Source organism: Mytilus californianus, unplaced genomic scaffold, assembly GCF_021869535.1.
Source record: "Mytilus californianus isolate M0D057914Y unplaced genomic scaffold, xbMytCali1.0.p SCAF_4, whole genome shotgun sequence".
NCBI lineage: Eukaryota > Metazoa > Mollusca > Bivalvia > Mytilida > Mytilidae > Mytilus > Mytilus californianus.
In genome coordinates, this window is record NW_026262690.1 from 37,302,887 (window position 1) to 37,324,230 (window position 21,344).

At 30.4% G+C, this 21,344-nt stretch overlaps 1 protein-coding gene across 7 annotated transcripts in view; it reads right to left on the minus strand.

Moving 5' to 3' along the window:
* Positions 1-724: 724 nt before the first annotated feature.
* Positions 725-21,344, minus strand: part of LOC127698259 (disks large homolog 1-like) — a 428,947-nt gene continuing 408,327 nt past the window's right edge. For 6 of the 7 annotated variants that reach the window (XM_052201636.1, XM_052201638.1, XM_052201635.1 and 3 more), the window contains 10 exons: positions 20,099-20,275; positions 19,590-19,662; positions 18,879-18,993; positions 15,508-15,534; positions 11,180-11,227; positions 9,041-9,142; positions 8,420-8,592; positions 7,836-7,945; positions 5,766-5,857; positions 725-4,538 (listed from right to left, as the gene is read on the minus strand). In XM_052201636.1, coding sequence (XP_052057596.1) covers positions 4,432-4,538; positions 5,766-5,857; positions 7,836-7,945; positions 8,420-8,592; positions 9,041-9,142; positions 11,180-11,227; positions 15,508-15,534; positions 18,879-18,993; positions 19,590-19,662; positions 20,099-20,275 — 1,024 coding nt within the window. In that variant the 3' untranslated portion in view covers positions 725-4,431. The remainder of the gene's footprint in view (positions 4,539-5,765; positions 5,858-7,835; positions 7,946-8,419; positions 8,593-9,040; positions 9,143-11,179; positions 11,228-15,507; positions 15,535-18,878; positions 18,994-19,589; positions 19,663-20,098; positions 20,276-21,344) is intronic. The other variant, XM_052201634.1, reaches the window with a different exon arrangement.

Sequence of the window (21,344 nt, forward strand, 5' to 3'; positions counted from 1 at the left end):
TGAGGATTTTTTTTACCCTCTTTTGTGTTTTGAGTAAAAAAACTAAAGAAGATAGAGAGAAACTAACAGACTACAGACTAAATGATCAGCAATACGAGATCAACAAAACAGAGATTTTTGTCATGAATTCTGTTCTCGTCTACAATGTTGGAGAGTGTCCTTTTGTTGAATATGCACATAGACCAAGGTGAGGGACTCAGGCTCTAAAGAGCCTCTAGTTTCTTTTCAGTACTATAAAATTTGACCCATTCAACCATGCTTTTCAAATCATAATATGTTGTTTATAAATTGGAGGTCAAGTTTGATATTGCTGAATTTCACTTTTGCTGTTCAGGAGTAATAGTCCTTGACAGATTTGAAAATGGTACTTTGTGTCATTTTTGTGCATTAACTTATGAACTGTTCAGAAAATGCTTTTCAAATTTTAATATATTGTTACTGATGACAAAATAGACGTCAAGTTTAGGCCAGGTGAGCTAATAAAGTGCCATTTTCCAATCCACCAAGAACTGGTAAAAGTGAAAATCTCCAATATCAAACTTATAAAGCATTGGTAGAACTGTCCATAAGTTTTTGTAGGGAATTGTTGGTAGCCACCAGCCTGCCCGCTGTACTTCACCATTTTAATAAAGAGATTTTTCTTTTGGAAACCCCAGTAAAAAATGTTTTTTCATGACTATACTTCAACAGAATTTCTAAAGGCAGGTATAAAAACAAAACAGGATTGTTTGATAATTTTTTATACTGTTCTTAAGAAAGAATGATTAGTGTGATATAATGTTTATATATTATCTTTGCTATCACCATACTTCCATACTACAGAAACATTTCTGTAACAGGAAAAATCTATAAAGTCTCACAATGCCAATTACATACAAAATCAATTTAATTACAAGTAATATTCTTAATTTATATTGTCACCAATTAAATAAATAATTTTTTTTTTTAAATATTCACTGGGTTAAATTTCCAATTCCTGTATACTTTTAAAATTATTAACTTTTATAGTGGATGCAAGCTTCATTGCTGTTATGTATTGCACTTTATTTTATTGACTGTCAATGGTTGTATAATAGGTGGCATTAAAACAAGATAAAGTAACTGTACTAAAGCACAAAAGAACATGTCCATATAATACTGCAAGCAATTCAGATCTTCAATACTACTAATACATTGTTTTTGTTAAGTTTAAAGGTGAGAGAGAAAGAATATTGAGAAATATCATGTCAACTTAATCATATTACTCCATTTCCTTTGCAAAAGAAAAAAATCAGAAGGAGACAAAAACATGTATCTGAGTATTGAATTTAAAGCTTTTATAGATTTAAGTTAACTTTTAATGACTGGTTAGATAAAAAATGTCTACCTATCCATTAACCATACTTATTCTTAATCACACATTACATTCCTACCAAACATTTGCTTCCTCTAAAATTTGATAAATGACTTATGATATAAATTATGAACAGTGAAATATGATATGGACTAGGTTCAGTCTATGAATTTACAACTATGGGCGAGTGTGCATGTTAATTTAACATGGAGAATCGTAGTGAATTTACATTTGATATCACATGATGGAGTAATCTAACAAATTCATTTAAACTAAACATATTTTTGTGAAAATACTGCAATAAAAGTTGTTTAAAGTATTATAGCTCTAATATATTTCCAAACTAGACGTATCTCTTTAAAACTAACACACACATGGGAATTTTCTGAAATCTTTCTCTATAATGTGTTGGTGAAGAAGGAAGACTCACATGGTGATACAAATGAAAAGCTAGAAATATAAATTGTTGCATATAACACACTACACAGCAACTAGAAGCCTTCTTCAAATCAAAAGAAATCATCTTATTAATGAAAAGCATATTAAATAGCTGAGATAAATATTTATTTTGATCGTCATGAAATTTTTCTGTTTTTTTTTTTACAGTGAGAAACTTTCTAGTACTGGTAAATCGATATACAATGTTAATACTATTGAAAAAATTCTTTCAATGTTTTTTGTTTTTCAAGTAATAATCAGCAAATATCTTTTTTAAATTATTAGAGTTCTTGTCAATAAAGAATATAATATATTCTAGTTTAAATTTCTGAACTATTTTATTCCATTTGCCAGGTGCTATATTGTTTCTTGACTACTTTATATAAACATTATGCATTCTTATATATCTGAGTATTCATGATATGATGTACTCAAATACCAATTATAAATTTTTACACACTAGATTATAAAATATTGACATTCCAAATTTATGGTGAAAAGTTTGATAAATCATAAGTTCTTTATAAGGTGTTAAAATATGGTGTAAAAGTCACATAAATATATGAAAAAAAAGCAATGAATATCAACATACAAAATTCTACATATTCTTTAAAAATTCAATTCATGCACACTAAACATGATAGAAAATCACTATATGCACACAAGACATGAACATTCTAATGTATGCACACTAATGTACACAGAAGATGGAAGTTCATTTTAAAAAATGTTTAACAAACTTGAGTGTACCTGAGGATTAAAAATATAGGTAAAAGAGAGAACCAGGTGAGAAGAAAAGAAAATGTGTGAACAAGATACAGAAACAGAATGGAACTATAAATAGAATTTGTAATATAATACAAATGGAATTAAACCTTAAAATACATATAAAATATCATGATTTCCCAAGTATTTGGTATAAATAACAAGCTGCTGAAAAGATTACCTTTTTCTAACAAAAATATTGAAAGCCATCCAGTAAAAAGCAAAGAAATTTATGCTAGTTAAAGCCTTATAAAGATATGTTTTGCTTCATTACTTTAGGAAGTAATTCTTGAAGTTAATTATGTGTTTTTTTAATACAATTTCAGTCTTCTTAGTTTCTTAAGTAATACCTGTAGCATAATAATGTTTTAGATATTTCCCAACACTAAGGATTATCATGATAAACATGTAAATAGAACCTTCTCTTTACTTGTATAAATGGCAATTTGGAGGTAAATTATTTCATTATAATGTAAAATTACACCTTAAAATCAATAAAAAGATAAAATTTACAGCTAAAATAACTATTGAAACAAAATATTATACATTTGTACAAAAAAATCACAATTTAAAATTCCCCAAATTGTGTCATTTTACATGCTAAAAACTACAAATAATTTATGGAATAGTTTTCCAGAAAATCTACAACTGACAATTAATAAGGGTACACATGATATTGCTGGAACAATTCCATTCAAGTATTTAAGTATGGATAGATAATTGAAATTTTTAATTAGAGGAAGGGGTGCCACCAAAATAATTCTTCTTTACATGTCATAGTGCAAGATAAAGATCATTTTGATTTCAATGAGAAATTAAGTGCTATTTACTTATGTTATCTTCCTTTGCATAATCCCCTCTCCACGAAAAGAGACAAATTAAGTTATTTTGATACATTTATCATAGAACTTTATTACTTTCTTTTGTAGATTAACCATTAGCTTTTTGGTTAACTTTGTTACTAAAATAATGAACAATTTAATGGTCTACGATTGATGTGACAGATAGGAACAACAAACTTTTAGAGATTCTTAAATGTAAGAAGGTTTGGACGGACAAAACATCTTGTTTATATGCATCTTTTGGGACATTTCATGTGATTGTCGACAAAAAAGCTGCCAAGAACATGAAGCAAAAAATTACTTTTCTCACATAGTTTTTACACAAGTAAAAAAGGCTCAAATGTAAGAACTTAAACTCATCCCTTTTCAATCAGAATTGAGTTTCAAAATTTTTAAATCTAGCATAAAATTATAAGTTTGTCAATACTTTATATAAAAAATCAATTCATTACTGAGTCTCATTCTATGTCATTCAATTGGATCAATTCAAATTAAGGATTTTTCATGGTTTTATTGATAATATCAATGAAAGGATAGCTCTAAAGTGTGAAGTAAGAGCATTGAACAGATGTCTTCTGCAAATATCATGCATACCCTAAGTTATATACTTTAATGCCACAAAAAATGTTAGTCAATAAATCTATTTCTAATAATTTCCAAGTAAGATGTCATTTTTCTTGCAAGAATGTTAGTTTCAACATCTTAAAGATTTGAATTCATGAGCTGAATTCTAAATGAGTCAAAAAGATGCTAAAAGCTTAGAGAGTTCAGGCATTTCCCCAAATAGTAAGAACCTTAGAGGAACTACATGATGTTTAACACCAATCATTTTATTCCAGTCATTTGCTTAAAACCAATCAAAAATGTCTTTAATTGTTCTTGGAACAATCAGGAAATAAGAAAACTACTGATTGGTCAATTGTAAAAACTAAAATTTATCACAATTTTCCAACTACAAACTATGTGGCAGTTTGTGTCAATCAGTTTACAACCATTCATACAACAATCCTTGGGTCTTTAGTAATAATAAGCCAATGTAGGTCTTATTTAGTTTCATAACTTGTCCTTAGCTGGAACCCAAATTGTTGGCCCTGACTGGTCTCGTATGACTTCCTTGACCTTTGTGTAGATTTCAACAGCTGTATCTCCCTGTACAACAGCTAAAACAAACAAGAAATAAACTGTGAATATAACCTTCACTTTTAATAAAAACAAACACTGAGGTTGTGAGTTTGTATCCCGCACGGGGCAGGTGCACTCAACTCCAATCTTTATTGACTAGGATTGTCAGATTTCCTACCGAAGGTTCGTGGTTCTCTCCGGGCACTTCGACTTCCTCCACCAAGAAAAACTGACTGCCACGAAATAGCACAAAAGTGTTCAAAGTGGCATTAAACACTTATCAATCAATCAATAATAAAAACAAGTATACCAAGGTAATTCGAAAAAATATAGTGAGCTAAAATGACAAAATTCATGTTTTGCTTTGGTAAACATCAAAACTTATTCAGACAAAAAATAAGAGAAAACAATGGCAATGTATTTAAAAAATAAAAATGGGGAATGTGTCCATGGGACACAGATGATGTCCCCGCTTGCATATAATGTTATAAAGGGACATAAATCAAGAACTGTAAAAGTGACACTACCCAAATTTTTACTTGATCTGAGTTTTGTGGTAATAAGCATTGTGTATACATTTCATAACATTTGGTTGAGGCAAACTCGTTAGAGAACGGAAACGAAAAATCCAACAATTTTTCCATTTGTAAAGGGGCATAACTCTACAACGGTAAAAGTGACGCCACCAAAATTCAAACTTCATCTGTGTTTTGTGGTAATAAGCATTGTGTATAAGTTTCATTACATTTGATTGAGGCAAACTAAAGTTAGAGAACGGAAACCAATTTTGGGACGTACTGACGAACAAGGGTAAAACTTAATGTAGATTGTCATTGATGAAGTTGGTAGCATTGGAGGGGTTGTGGCTTCAAGATGCTTACTTAAGTCTGTTTTTGCTACAGGAAATACAGAAAACCATAAGTATCAAAAACTTAAATAGGGGGTGCATATTGACATAGTGGAAGAAAGATTCTGTGAAAGATTCATTAACATCAACCTGCTGTTTTAACACAAGTTACAGAAACATTATTAGATTCTTTTCAAGCTATGGTTAAGTTAATGTTTTGCTATGTAAAACCTTAATAATTTTGAAAAAAAGTTGAATTTTAAAAGCACAATTTCTTACAGCCACCATCCAGGCAAACTACACAGGAAAATCGTTTTGGAATAGACGCTTTTAATTTTTAATTTTTTTTATTTGGAGTGTGTGTTTTTCTTTAATGAACAATTCAGATATGAATCTGGAATATCCAATGGCTACATACCAGTAAAATACTCCCCAAATTCATGTTCTAATTTCATTGTTCTCTCAAAAGTCATTTTAGCTTGGTCCTCTGTAATCCTCTTATTCATATCCCTGAAATAAAATAAAAATCACATATGATGTTTCATAAAACTCTTTTGAACTTTTGATTGCCTGTATCACACTACCTTCTTTTAGTATCTGAACTTTAAAATTTTTTACATGCTGAAACTCTAACATCTTTGACAAAAACTTTAAAATTTAGCATAAAAAGACTATGGTTACTGTGGTAAATTAATGGTAAGATGTCACTGTAATGCACTTTTTGCAAGATTTTACATTTATGTTGCAATCATAAATTGCAGGCATACTTAGTAAGTTATTTTCATTATGTCTCATGTCTGATAATTCCACCTTTGCTAGCCAAAAGATTCTACTAATGTGTATCCCTTCCAAGACAGATATAGTCCATGTACTTTGACAACAGAAGATGGATACTATATATGATGAGAATGAAAAGAAAACCCTGAAACAATTTGCATATATGTTTTGTAAACTGGTAACCTGACACAAAATGTAAACAGGATCTGTCAGTCATTAATATACATGTATATAACGTTATCTCTTAGCATATTGAAATAAAATGCTCCGCTGGGCGCAATTAAATAAATTAAATATTTGACACAGTATAGGTTTCTGACACAGAATGAATGTGGTCTAAGAACTTAAAAATTTTTAATTTACCTATTCAAACCATATCATTATTATTTGCTTTTACATATTTAAATCAGAAATAACCAATTTAAAATGGAAAGTTTTAAAGAAAAAAAAAAATCCTTACCCCAAATTTTTTGAACCCCCTTATGATTCATCACCCCCAAACTCAATCCCAGCCTTCCCTTTGTGGTATGGTACCTTACAGTACAATTTCAGAGAGATCCATACACTTGAACACAAGTTATTGTCTGGAAACTAGAAAAAATGCTTGTTTTTATGCCCCTTTTTGGCCCCAAATTCCTAAACATTTAGGGCAATTACCCCCAAACTCAAACCCAGCTTTCCCTTTGTAATATGGAACCTTGTAGACCAATTTCATAAAGATCCATACACTTACACACAAGTTATTGTCCTGAAACTAGAAAAATGCTTGTTTTTTGCCCCTTTTTGGCCCCTAATTCCTAACATTTTTGAGTCAATTACCCCCAAAATCAATCCCAGCCTTCCTATTGTGGTATGGTACCTTGCAGTACAATTTCAGAGAGATCCATACACTTGAACACAAGTTATTGTCTCGAAACTAGAAAAATGCTTATTTTTGGCCCCTTATTCCTAAACTTTTTGGGCAATGACCCCCAAACTCAATTCCAGCTTTCCCTTTGTGAAATGGAACCTTGTAGTACAAGTTCAGAAAGATCCATACACTTACAAGTTATTGTCATGAAACTAGAAAAATGCTTGTTTTTTGCCCCTTTTTGGCCCCTAATTCCAAAAATTTTGAGACAATTAGCCCCAATATCAATCCCAGCATTCCCTTTGTGATATGGAACCTTGTGGTACAATGTCAGAGAGATCCATACACTAACACACAAGTTATGTCTGGAAGTTACAAAATGCTTATTTTTGGCCCCTAATTCCTTAACTGTTGGTACCATAAACCCCAAAATCAATCCCAACCTTCCTTTTGTGGTATTGAATCTTATGGTAAAATTTCATAGAGATCCATTCACTTAAACTAAAGTTAGAGTGCGAAAACCAATGTGTCTTCGGACGACGACGACGACGCCAACGTCATACCAATATACGACCGCAAAAAATTTTGCAGGCGTATAAAAATTCTAGACAACAGTATAATCACAGAATGACAGAATGACTGAAGGATGGAATATCAGTGACAGGGGCATAAACATTAGTTGATGCAAGCAAATTTCATTATTTAGTTGTATGGTTTCCAGTAGTTCATTTTTCAGTTTTTCTCTCATATATTTATTTTCTACAGCATTTGTTCATCTGAGAATGTTTAACATTCATCAATTCTAAATATCTGTTAATAAGGTATAGTTCATTTTTAATCACATGTGATAACCTGACTTACATTATTGAGTCTACAGACTTTGGTTTGATAAGGATTGCTACTGGGTATAGTCCAGCAACTTGTAATCTCTTGATTGCGTTGCCACTCACATCTAATATACAATGTTTTCCCTGAAAAAAAAACCACAAAAAAAGTAAACACAAGCAAGTGTAAAGACCAATACCTGGTCTGGACCTGCGTTGCTGCATCCAATTGACTGAGGTAATATGTATACTGGAGCATAACTTATCATTCCCTTTTACTGATGCCAAGAAAACTTTGACGGAAATTTTCCTTGTACAAATAGTGTTGTAAAATGTCATACTACTGGTAAACAGTAAGTGGCTACACGGCAGATGTAAATATTGCTTACTCACTACAACTCAACATTTTGAAGCTGCAGACCAAATAATAAATTAATCGCTTCAAAGGAGCCGAGAAAAAACTTTGAAGAAAAGTTTTCCTTGTACAATGAGTTGTAAAATTTCAAACTATTGTCAAACATTTGCTGCTTCTCCATGGTTAAACTTTAAACTTTAAACTTAATTTTCAAGCAGACATGATATTCAATGTCATATTATTTATACTTTAAAATGAAAACCAACCTTTTCAGCTACTTCTTTAACTGATGCTACACTTGTACCATACAAATTATCATTGTATTGGCCAGCTTCTATAAATAAATGATTCTGAATATCCCTTTCCATTTGTTCTCTGGATTCTACAAAATGATAATCGCGACTATCTTCCTCATAATCACGCCTTGATCGTGTCGTATCTAAAAAGATAGTACATATGGAAGTTTGATATTTCATGTGAGAGTGCTTTTACAGGAAATTCATTTTTCATTTTCAATAACAATGAGTTTAAGTTGATAAACTTTTTATTGTGTGTTTTTGACAGATCAAGCAATGAAAACTTAAAAAACTGATTTCAAATATTTCAACGAGAAATTCATGTAATGTAAATTGGCTGTGAACAGGTCTTTCCTGGAACAATACAGATGGACTAATGGACAGACGTCTCTACATACCTTTTTGTAGTTGTACAGATACCATTCTTGACACTTTTAAATGTACAATATCAACTTTATATTTCATACTTTACTTAGGTCTAATAAACAACTGTCTTTTATTTTAAATTGTTATTACATGTTTATAAAAAGTAATGAAACTGATTCTTCTTGCATGCATCAGAATTTCATAACTTATGTCTATAATACTTACGTGGAACACAGCTGCCAAATTTATCAGGGAATTCTGATATCAAATCATCATTTATTCTGTCTTTCAATGGACCAAGTATAATCACAGGTCGTGTGTATTTTACTGTAAAATAGGATAGTTAGATATTAGTTCTCTTTCCAGTCAGTCCACATAGCTTACTAGTGTTTATTAAATAATTTTATTGCTTACTTTTTTAATAGGTTTTATTAAGCCGTCAATTTTCAGAAGTAAATAAAATAGCTGCCTGTCATTATAACTTGAGAATGAGTAATAATGGATCCAAGTGATAGTAAAAACTCACACTGTCCCTTTTGGCCAGGTGAACTAAAAACTTAACATCAAAATATCTTAAAAGTAAACATAGCATGAATTAGGAGTTATCTTCTTTGAAATAGAGATACTTAACAGCAAAATATTATATCACAACCACTGTAGGTGATAATTTTTTTTTTTACAAACACTTATTTAAGAAATCAAATATTTAAAAGTAATAAAAAACTTAAAATTGCACAAGTCTGCTTGAAACTGATTCTCATGCCACTTCATACAAAACTAGATATCATTGAGATGGGAGCCATCTCTGTGGGCCCTGCTGTGAATAACGTGTGGTAAAAAATTTGTATCTTTACCATAGGACATGGGGTTGTCAACTGAAACCAAAGTTTTTGACCTTGACCTTTGACCTAGGAAGTTGTACATACATTACGACACACCCTCTAGTGGTGGTTAATATACATGTCAAGTATAAACTTTGAAATCATAACGGTTCTCAAGATATAGAGCAGACACGATCTTTACCATAGGACATGGGGTCGTCAACTGAAACCAAAGTTTTTGACCTTGACCTATGACCTAGGAAGTTGTACATACATTATGACACACCCTCTGGTGTTGGTTAATATACATGTCAAGTATAAACTTTGAAATCATAACAGTTCTCAAGATATAGAGCAGACACGATCTTTACCATAGGACATGGGATGGTCAACTGAAACCAAAGTTTTTGACCTTGACCTTTGACCTAGGAAACCCTCTGGTGTTAGTTAATATACATGTCAAGTATAAACTTTGAAATCATAACGGTTCTCAAGATATAGAGCGGACATGGTCTTTACCATAGGACATGGGATGGTCAACTCAAACCAAAGTTTTTGACCTTGACCTTTGACCTACGAAATTGTACATACATTTTGACACACCCTCTGGTGTTGGTTAATAAACATGTCAAGTATAAACTTTGAAATCATAACGGTTCTCTAGATATGGAGCGGACACAATTTGTTACGGACGGACGGACGGACGGACAGACTGATCACTTTAGGGCAACCTGCCATGCGGGGCCCTAATTACCAAGTTATCTTTTGAAGTAATTTCTTAACATGACTGAGGGCAGTGCCTCATATTCAGATTGAGAATGATATGCATAGAGACCAATGCAACAGTGTTCTTAATATTTTGGGGCTGTGGATAATGGTTATTGAGATAAATATATCATTTTGGCAAAAATTGTTAGCAAATGGCATTCTTTAAGAAAAATTAAGGTTTTGACATCACAAGAAAAGAAACACATGAATCTAGGATCTCCAAATTTGATGCATATAATTCATTCAATACTAAGATGGGATAAAATTATAAATATTAATATTGACTGATGGATGGATGCTTTACGTCAAGCAGCAAATATCAAGGATATATTATGACTATACCACTTTGTACTAGACAGACAGACTGGCTGGCTGAGATAGATTTTAAATGTGCTAACTCACAAGATAACAGTCCAGTCTTTGCTAGTACTCCCAAGCCATGTGTTTGGTATAGAGCAACACCAAATACCAATTGAGAAAGTGGTTGGTTTGACCCAGCTAAGGATTAACATTATTACCTACAGCACTTTAACACAAGAATGCTACCTTGGGACATCTTAGATAGTTTGCATATACATTAACATGTATATACACATTACCTACTGAGGAAGTTTAGATATTCAACAAACAGGAAGTTGATTATGCATTACAGGATACACCTTATAGAAAATGATGCTGAGCAGTAATGATTAGTGACAGGTTTAAAAATGATAGATACAACTTAAATAAACTAAAGCGGAGTTATATCAATAACCTGCAACTTAAAAATACTTACATTCCTGTTGGACAACAGCTTCATATGATAATATTGGTTCCTCTCCTCCTGAAACAAAAATCACAGAGTTAATATTAAATTCATAACTAAAAGTACACAGACCAATGGTCAATGCATAAGTGTCAGACTTTATGTGAGAATTTCATGTGAGAATTGTGCAGAAATAACATAGAATTTTTTGATTGATTGATTGATTGTTGGCTGCTTAACGTCCCATGAGATTTTGACATATAGTATATAATTTTGTTTGATTTAATGGTTTTCAGTTAGATATAAATCATAATAAATCAGCATTGTCCATTCACTTCCCTGAAAAAAACAATCCAATATTTGTCCAATTCCAATACTGTTATAAAGGAGTAAGTTCGGTATGGGCCATATTCGGCCCCGATTATAAAGTTCAATGTTACAAGATAACAAATGTTTTAAGTGGACTTAAAGACATGTGAGAAAGTTAAATAGAACTATTTGTGTCAAAGTTTTATTCTAAAGCGTTGATTGTTACATCCCAATAGGTCTAGATAAGAGATTTTTGGCGAAATTTGACAAAATCGGCCGGATTTCAACCAAATTTAGGACCAGGAAACATAGAGCGCAATCGTCGACAAACTAAATATTCAAGTTAGACATGTAAAATGTCTTTACAAACATTATTTTAAAAGATCTTACTTGTCGACGTATGTGCTCTATTTTTCCTGTCCAAAAGTCAATGGCAATTTACCAATTTTCATTGATTTTTTCATGGAAAATCTAAATGAGTACTATTTGTAACGTCATGTATAAAACGCAGGTACGTAAATTTTCAACAAAAGGCTTATTTCCTATCTAGTCACTGTATTAGCTATGATTCATTGTGATATTGGTCAATAAATCCTAATTTAAAATTTAAGCTAAAAAAAGGGGCCATTTTAGGGCCTTATCAAACCTACTCCTTTTCATACCCTTCTCTATTAAGATTCAAGGAATTTAAAACTCAATATCTATACATAGATTTAATAAGTTAAAACAATATATCTGACAACCTGGGATGTCTTTTAACTATGCAAACAAGCATTGCTTTTGAAATAGTGAAAATTGGGTGATTTTTTTGTCCAAGTGAGAGATTTTGACCTCCCTCGCATGAGACAGGTCAAAAGACTGAAATTTTATCTTTATGACCAGTATGAATGTAATTATCTTATCGAATAATATAATGCTTTTTTATCACGACATCTATTTCTACATGATTATAACATGAAAATGAACATTAATTTAGCTTTTCTTGGTTCAATTGTTTGTGTACAAAACTTATATTACAATCCATCATTCTGAAAGTGATGAATTGTGGAAAATGCTACTGTTATATAGCTAAAGTGACTATTAAAAATACATATGATGTGATGCTGGGTAAATAAGTTACAAAAAATGATTAAAAATGTAGAAAACCATTTCCATAATTTAAATTAGTACAGCTATCCTTAAATACTTTTTTATTCAGTAACACTTGACCACTTTCTGATTTATAAAATATGTGTAAGTAAAGCACCCATCACAAACCAGACGATATTGTGTCATACACTTATTCTGCTAAATATGTGGTAAACAATGAACATAAAAAAATTACTTTAAAATAATTATCCACATCTTATGATGAAGCTTATTTCCTTTAAATATTTCATACTTAAAAAAACAAAACCAATCATCTAATGCTTCACAAATATGTTACTAGGTCTACAGGAAAGATAAAACATAGAGCAAAGTATTGTAAGCATAAAGCACAAATGTGGAATCTATATCTGTTATCATTGTCATTAATCTAATATCACCATAGTCATATCTTTATCTAAATTTCAATGTTCAGAAAGTCTGAATGAAAAAAGTTGAAATATGCATCAGGAAACGCAATACTTATAATGTTTATGTTATGAACTTGAAAAAAAAACCATTCAAGTTGAAATTATTTTGCTTTGCTTCTTGAGAAATTATTATTATTATTCTACGACTTTGTAATCACTAGCAAACTAATTCTGAAAGCAGTTTAACATAAGCAGTAGTGAATAATGTTCCTTACTTCTCACCATGACATAATGATGTACACCTTTCTTAATTTCTGAAAATTCCCTGTTTGAATAGTTTAAAAAATTAAAAAAACTTAGAGAGTAAAACTTAACAAATTTTGAATTTAATTGCAGATATAATTTTGTACTTAAAGGAACCATAACACCCACAACAAAAAGTGATCAATAAGATAAAGCAATTTATATTTAAATTGCATCCTGCAATTTCCTCACTTTATGTACCGTGTAAAAAATTGTTGAAACCTTATGATCGTATAACATGCACAAATTTGGATTTCTGAAAACTGATTTGAAAAAAAATTTCTTCATATACATGTATATATATATATATATAAACATATTTAAAACGACATAAACATGCAGTGCCCTATGATAATATTTTACATAAAGTATGCCCATTAATACCTATACCCCACTTGTCTTATCCAACCTAATGTCTAGCAAAATGGGATTGATTTACCAACCTATATCAAAGAAATGTATAGACCAATTTCCAGTTACTTTTTATGAATGTGTGACACCTATTGACCTTGGGTGTAAAGGATGTCATTGAACAATCCCCTCTTACTGTGATGTAATAAAATAAGCAGTGTGATATTGGAAATGTACAGGAAATTCATGAATGTGAATTAAAGTGGTCAATTCAATAATCAATACAATGTACTTGTGTAATACCTCCTTCATTGAAGGGAAAAACTTCAAAATGACACTTTATTAAACTGCCTTTACCTTCACCATTTTCATGTGATATTGCACAAGTGCATTACTGGGAAAGATCACACGATAACTTTTGGTAATATTATACAGGTACTTTTCTTTACAATCAAACTAACCAGCTGAAAGCTGATTTCTCATCAAATTTTTTCTATAAATTGCATTTTCACCATTTCAAAATGTCCAATTCCCAGTGTAGCCACACAAGACAATAATATCCAGAGACCAAACAAACTAAACGACTGTGCATACTAAATATAAAAGTATTCAAACTATTTTTTTTTTATTAACATCCTTTATAAGAACCAACTAACAGTTCAACTGTAATACAGTAATTAATATACATAAAGGGGGAGGGCTTAAATATCCCTTTCTTCATTCTTTTTCTGCATTATACAAAATATGCAAATTGAGTAAGCTTGTGGTGTTATAAAGCTGGTCAGTTGGTTTTTGCCATGGAATATTTTTTCAAAGCCTGAAATGGTCAGAAGATTTCAAAATATTACATTTAGTTCTGCTAATAACATTTATCATCTAGTCAAATCCATTCACCCATAAACCAAGCCACCAATCACCAACATCAATTCATTTTCATTTGGCACCAGAAGTTATGTGCAGTTGCTAGGCAACATCCCTAATTAAAGTGTTCACTGATAGATCAAAGTTAGAAGCACACTATAATCTAAAATCTAAGTATAAAAACTTTATCTCATCTCTCATGCAACTCTTCAAATAGTAGAGATTTTTTTTTCTAAAACTTAAAGTTGCTTTCTGCTGTTTGTCTTGTTTTAATTTTCAATTATCTGTATGCATTGGAATGTAACTTTTAAACTGACTTGAACACAGAAGACCAGAATCTATCCCAATACATTTAACATTGTCTTTGACTGATCAAAATCATACCAAGTACCGGTAATTAATTTGCATCAGCCAAGATAACTAAACATAACCATACATTGTTTTTACTCAACATATGCCTCATGTATATTTACAGGAATTTTCTGTTTTCCGTTTTAGCCACATTTATAAAATCATATTAACCCCATAGTAAAATTAAATGAAATAAGTGTTAACTGCAATGAAAACTTACTTAAATTGACAAACAGCGGCTCTTTTCACAAAAAAACTTAAGAGTAAAAATACTCGTAAGTCATACACATTTCAGTATAACTTACGATCAATTTTTATCTTAAGATTTTTTGTGAAAAGAGTCGCAGGATTTCAAGTCATTTACATTACATTAAAACATTTCCTCGATTGAAAATATTCCCTATTCTTAGTAAATAGTTATACAAAATTAACAAAAAAGTCAACTTGTTTTATTGTCATATTTGACAGAATTTTACAATTAAAATATGGAATCTGTCAAGTTGAAACAGAAATTATATGAAAGTTGAAACAAATCATACAGCTCAGCAACTAACAATTTGTTCGATGGAATTTAAGGTGACTAACATTCATGCAATACAATAATAGAAGTTTGTTCATGCTGATGATCATGTGACTTGAATATTATGATGGCTGTATAGAGAGATAGAGAGAGGGTGCTTTACTTACTCCCATTTGTCTCATTTTCACCCATTCCTATTAGAAAATAGAAAAATGAAGGAAATCATGTTATGAGTTAGTGAATCATGTTAAAAAGGAACTTCTTTCCAACTTCAAAACAGCTAATCAATTCTTCATTTATTAAGTAAATGCAAACATATTATCTAATAAATGTGTGATGATATTCTACTGGTTTTTTTTCAATCTTTCAATCATGTCCCAAATGATAAGACATATAGTTTGCATTATTATTGACATAAAGCTGTTTATTTGTTGGTGTGTTTTCTACACTGCATAGGCAATGGTGAAAAGTGAATTGGTAACTTAAATAAGGTTTCCCTTTATTGTTTTTTGTCTTAAGAGGCAGTAATTTTTTAAAACTTTCATTTCTTTTTCTAAATGGTATATTTTGATAAAATATGCCAAACATTTCTGGTGGGGTAAGATTTAATAGAACATATATGCAGTATAGATAACACAAGAAGGTTATAAATAAATGTATTAATGATGTAATGAATGATTTGAGGTTAAACGATTCAATTATATTTCATTATACTGTGTGCAAAATATATTATTTCATTATTGTTCATTTTATTATCTTTATACAGTAGTAAGGCAAGTAATTAGCTGAACGGATTCTATCAAATTGACTTAAAATTGTCTAGAAATCTGAATAAATTAAGTAAATTTCTAATATGGAACTATTATTGTACCTTTACAATTAAAGAGAGCTGATTAAAATAATCCAAATTTTAAGTTTTGTGCAGACTACTGTATGCATATCTTTTTTACTGTAGTAATAAATGTATCAGTTTCTAAACTAAGCACTATCAGTTAAAGCAATGTCAACATTATTTCTAAAACAGATAAACAATATAATCTATAATTAGTATGTGTATGAACCATCAATTTAATGCAAATGAAGATATCTTTGTGTGTTAAAGGAAGTATATTGTGCTTAGTAACAGCTAATTAGATAGACATACATTATTCTCATTTTTGAGATTTGAAGCAAAGAAATAATACGCACAAAATGCATATTTGGTGTAAAAAGGCTACTTTTATCAACAGAAGGCATACAATATAAAGCATAGTACATGTATGTGTCACTACAAGTTATAAAATATCTAACATCAAAACAATGGTTAACAATTAATAACTATTTATCATAGAATTCCTTGTCAACAAAGAAAATCATCTGTTATTTGGCAAAACAATTTTTTTTTCTAGATTTATAGTCATATGTGTTATGAAAAAAATCAAATCTTTTGTAAATCAGCATAATATCAAAGTCTAACTTTAAATTATCATATTTTCCAATAATAGCAACAAACTACTAAATACTTGCACAAGATACAACACAAACAAGCAGAAGTGTATTAGTTATTTTCTCTACTAAAGACACAGTAAAGCAAGATATTATAAAGACAAGCATGATGACATTAGTATCTACAGATTTTTACTATTGTTACCTTCAGCTAAAAGGAATAAAAACAAAATTCGAGCAAATTAAATTGGAGTAAACAATCAATATTTCATACAATGTGGTTCTAAGTTGGTACTATGCTACAAACTCCACTCTTTAACACTTATATTAACTGTTAAAAAACCAAACAACTTAAAGATGTTTTATCAAACATGGACGTCATGTCTTAAAAATACTATGAGAAAATGTTGGTGAACAATATTATTTCATACAAGGATACTGCCATTGTGAAATATAAATAAATATTAATGTAGAAATGTTGAACTATTTGAATTATTTTTAACCATTATAAATTTATAGTTAATAACATTGTGCAACAGAAATAATTGTGGATAAATTAAAGGAGGATATTCTGCATTTTTTCTATTTATACCAATAACAAAACAAATCTTAAAACATCTTAAAACAAAATGGTTTTTTAAACATTTGTAAATGATTCCAGCATAAAGTCGCAAACTCTGTTTAACAGTCAATTATGAGTTATCATTGTAGGTTTTTGTAATTTTTAGGATTAATCTATAGTAAAACAAATGAATTGCATGCTTACTTGTAAGATTCAAACTACCAATCCATCTTAACAATATATATTTTTATTACACGATTCAAACTATCAATAGATCTTAATAATGCATATTTTACTACAAGAATAATTTGTATACATCCTTATTCCTTCTATATTTTTTACAAAATCATTCCATGCAAATAAAATTCGTAAGGGTTCCGCGGAACCCAGTGTCTCGCCTACTTTTGCTGTTAATCACAGGCTCAACAAAAATGAGGAAAAAAATTAATAAAAATATTCCTCTCTATACTATCTTTTGATTGTAAGTAGCTTCTGTCCAAGTTTGGTAAAAATCCAGGATAGTTTATGAATCTAATAAATGTTTTAAAAACTTAAACTGCAGACAGTATGTAATGTTAACTGGAAGAAAAACTAAGTCCATTTATAAGTAAAAGGCGGAAAAAATGGAACAAAATTTTAACAAAATTTCCTTCTAGATACTAGTTTTTAATCATAAACAAGCTTCTGTCCAAGTTTGGTACAAATCCAGGATAGTTTAAGAAAGTTGTTAAAATTTTAAAAACTTTAACCACAGAGTGAATGTAATGTTAACTGGCAGAAAAACTAAGTCCATTTATAAGTAAAATACGGAAAAAATGGAATTTTTTTTTTTACAAAATTTACTTCTGGATACTATCTTATGATCATAAACAAGGTTCTTTCCAAGTTTGGTAGAAATCCAGGATAGTTTAAGAAAGTTATTAAAATTTCAAAAACTTTAACCACAGAGTGAATGTAATGTTTCCTGGCAGAAAAACTAAGTCCATTTATAAGTAAAATACGGAAAAAATGGATTTTTTTTTTTACAAAATTTACTTCTGGATACTATCTTATGATCATAAACAAGCTTCTGTCTAAGTTTGGTAGAAATCCAGGATAGTTTAAGAAAGTTATTAAAATTTCAAAAACTTTAACCACAGAGTGAATATTTGTGGACGCCGACGGAATGTAGGATCGGTATGTCTCGCTTTTTCGACAAACGTCGAAGGCTCGACAAAAATGAACATAACTTTAAAATCTTATTTCATGTGTATTTTATCCAAGTTTTACAAAATAATGTTCAGTATTTAACTGTGGACTGATTTATTTTGACCAATGCAATTTCTCTATCAGGATTTTTGCAAATAATCCAAACTCCATTAGAATATAAAATAGAAAAAAAAAATCAAAGTAAAAAAAACGACAGTGATAAACAAAATTAATCAGATCGTATTTTATCTAACTGAATCTGGATCAGACAATACAAGCATAGTTTCATGGATGGTAAAAAAAGTTCCTGATATTGAAATTCCAAGTACTTCTTGCTCCATGTCAAACTGTTAGTAAACTTACGTTCATCAGCACTTATGTCTTCACTACCACTCTGATCTTTGCTCTTCATGAATGGAAACCGCTTGGAGAAGGAAAAATTCTTCTTCTTTTTATCATTAGCGGATAAATTCTGTTGCTGCAAAAAAAAAGTAATAATATAGTTCACCAGGCTGACAATAAACAGAATTAAAATAGTTTTCTACTATCAAGCTGCAGTATTTATACCACAAAGATCATGAGAAAAATGCGACTAAATTTCATACATGGAGATAATGTGTAAGAATATATAAATATTCACTTAACAGGAATCTGAAAATTTATCATAGTATATCATGCTCAAATGAAACTTGACACCAAATTTCAGGTAGCTCTAATTTTTAGTACCTAAGAAAAATGGACACCAAATTTCAGGTAGCTCTAATTTTTAGTACCTAAGAAAAATGTAAAGAAAATTTTATAATACACTGTACATACATATGATTTCACAGAACAGATGTAAATCAGTATACCCCCATCCTTTAGAATGGGGTATACTGACCAATTATTAAGGTATTAAAAATACTGACACCAGCTGATTATTTGTTAAAAATTCAAGATGATGAATTCTTTCAAGATGCTATTAAAATCATTTTTGTTTCTCTCATTTATTCATACTCTCCATTACTCTTACAGTAACTAGTTTTTTGTATTTCTTCCTTAAAATAACTGTTGTTTTTGTTAGTTGATACTTACTTTATCTACATTTGAAGTTGTTCTACCAGTAAATTTTACATTTTTTAATCTAGCTCGTTCTTTTCTGTCTACCCTGTAATACAAAATTTCACATTGTTTTTACCAAATCTACTCAATACCAATACAAATATATTGATTTTGCTTTTAAAACCTGCAAGTTTACTGTAAATTTTTATTCATGGACTGAAAAAGCAATAAACAACTAATTTTGTGCTCTATGTTTATGTTCTTACAATGCCATGTATAGCCTATTTTTGCTAAAAATCTGAAATATCTTGAATATTCAACATTTTAATAAAAAGATGAGGCACTCAAATTGTTTCATCAAAGCTTAGCTAAAATTCATGTTTTCTTAGCTAACATTCACCTTTTCTTAAAGCCTTTCTTCCGGTGTGAAGAAAGGTAATTAGTAATCGTATCATACAGTGTTTTATTTTTGGTGAATTTACAGGGACAAATACGCCTTTCATTTCTTTTTTGAAAATGCACCTTTAACCTTCAATCATTACCTTCGTTTACTGGGAATAATACCAATCCCTTCTTCCTCACCATCAGGCATCACTCGTTTAGCCTGCCACCATTCATCATCACTGGCATTTGTCACATGTAAAATATCTCCATAGTGAAATTCTAAACCTTTACTTGGTAAACCACTGTCTTTTGATGGGTCATAATCAAATAATGCCCTGTAAAGAAGAAAAACAAGTTTTAGATAAAACATCACAGAATTTATAGCCATACTTTAATTCCAAAATAGTCTGTTTTATCCTGTTCATTTCATTTTACACACAAAAGTCACATAATAATGTAAAAATTCTACGCAGTGTTGGGATCAGTACAACATCATTAGGAAGATGGGTGAGACTAGAACAGGGTGGTAATTTTTTTCAAGTGGAAATCATTATATTTGCTTAATTTGTTTGTGTAAACAAGAGTGCACATGCTGAAATGTCTCGCCTTCTTTACTGACCATTGATTTTATGTTGATAGTCCTAAATATAAAGCTTTACTACAAGTAACACATAAACTTAACATGATCCAAGAAAATGAGGTCAAGTTCAGATAAACCAAACGAGAAATACATGTACACCTTACAATCATTCAATAAACCAAACATAGTTGACCTATTGCTTATAGTTTCTAAGAAACAGTCTTAACCAAGAAAACTTAATAATGACCAATGAACCATGAAAATGAGGTCAAGGTCAGATGAACCATGCCAGACAGACATGTACACCTTACAATCAATTTATGCATTAAATATAGTTGACCTATTGCTTATAGTATCTAAGAAACAAACTTAACCATGAAAACTTAACATTGACCAATGAACCATGAAAATGAGGTCAAGGTCAGATGATACCTGCCAGACAGACATATACACCTTACAATCCTTCAATACAACAAATATAGTTGATCTATTGCTTATAGTTGAAGAAAAACAGACCAAAACACAAAAACTTAACACTGAGAAATGAACTGTGAAAATGAGGTCAAGGTCAAATAAAACCTGCGAGACTGACATGTACATCATAAAATATTTCCATACAACAAATATAGTTGACCTATTGCATATAGTATTAGAAAAAACAGACCAAAACACAAAAACTTAACTTTGACCACTGAACCATGAAAATGAGGTCAAGGTCAGATGACACCTACCAGTTGGACATGTACACCTTACAATCATTCCATATACCAAATACAGTAGACCTACTGCTTATAGTATCTGATATATGGACTTGACCACGAAAA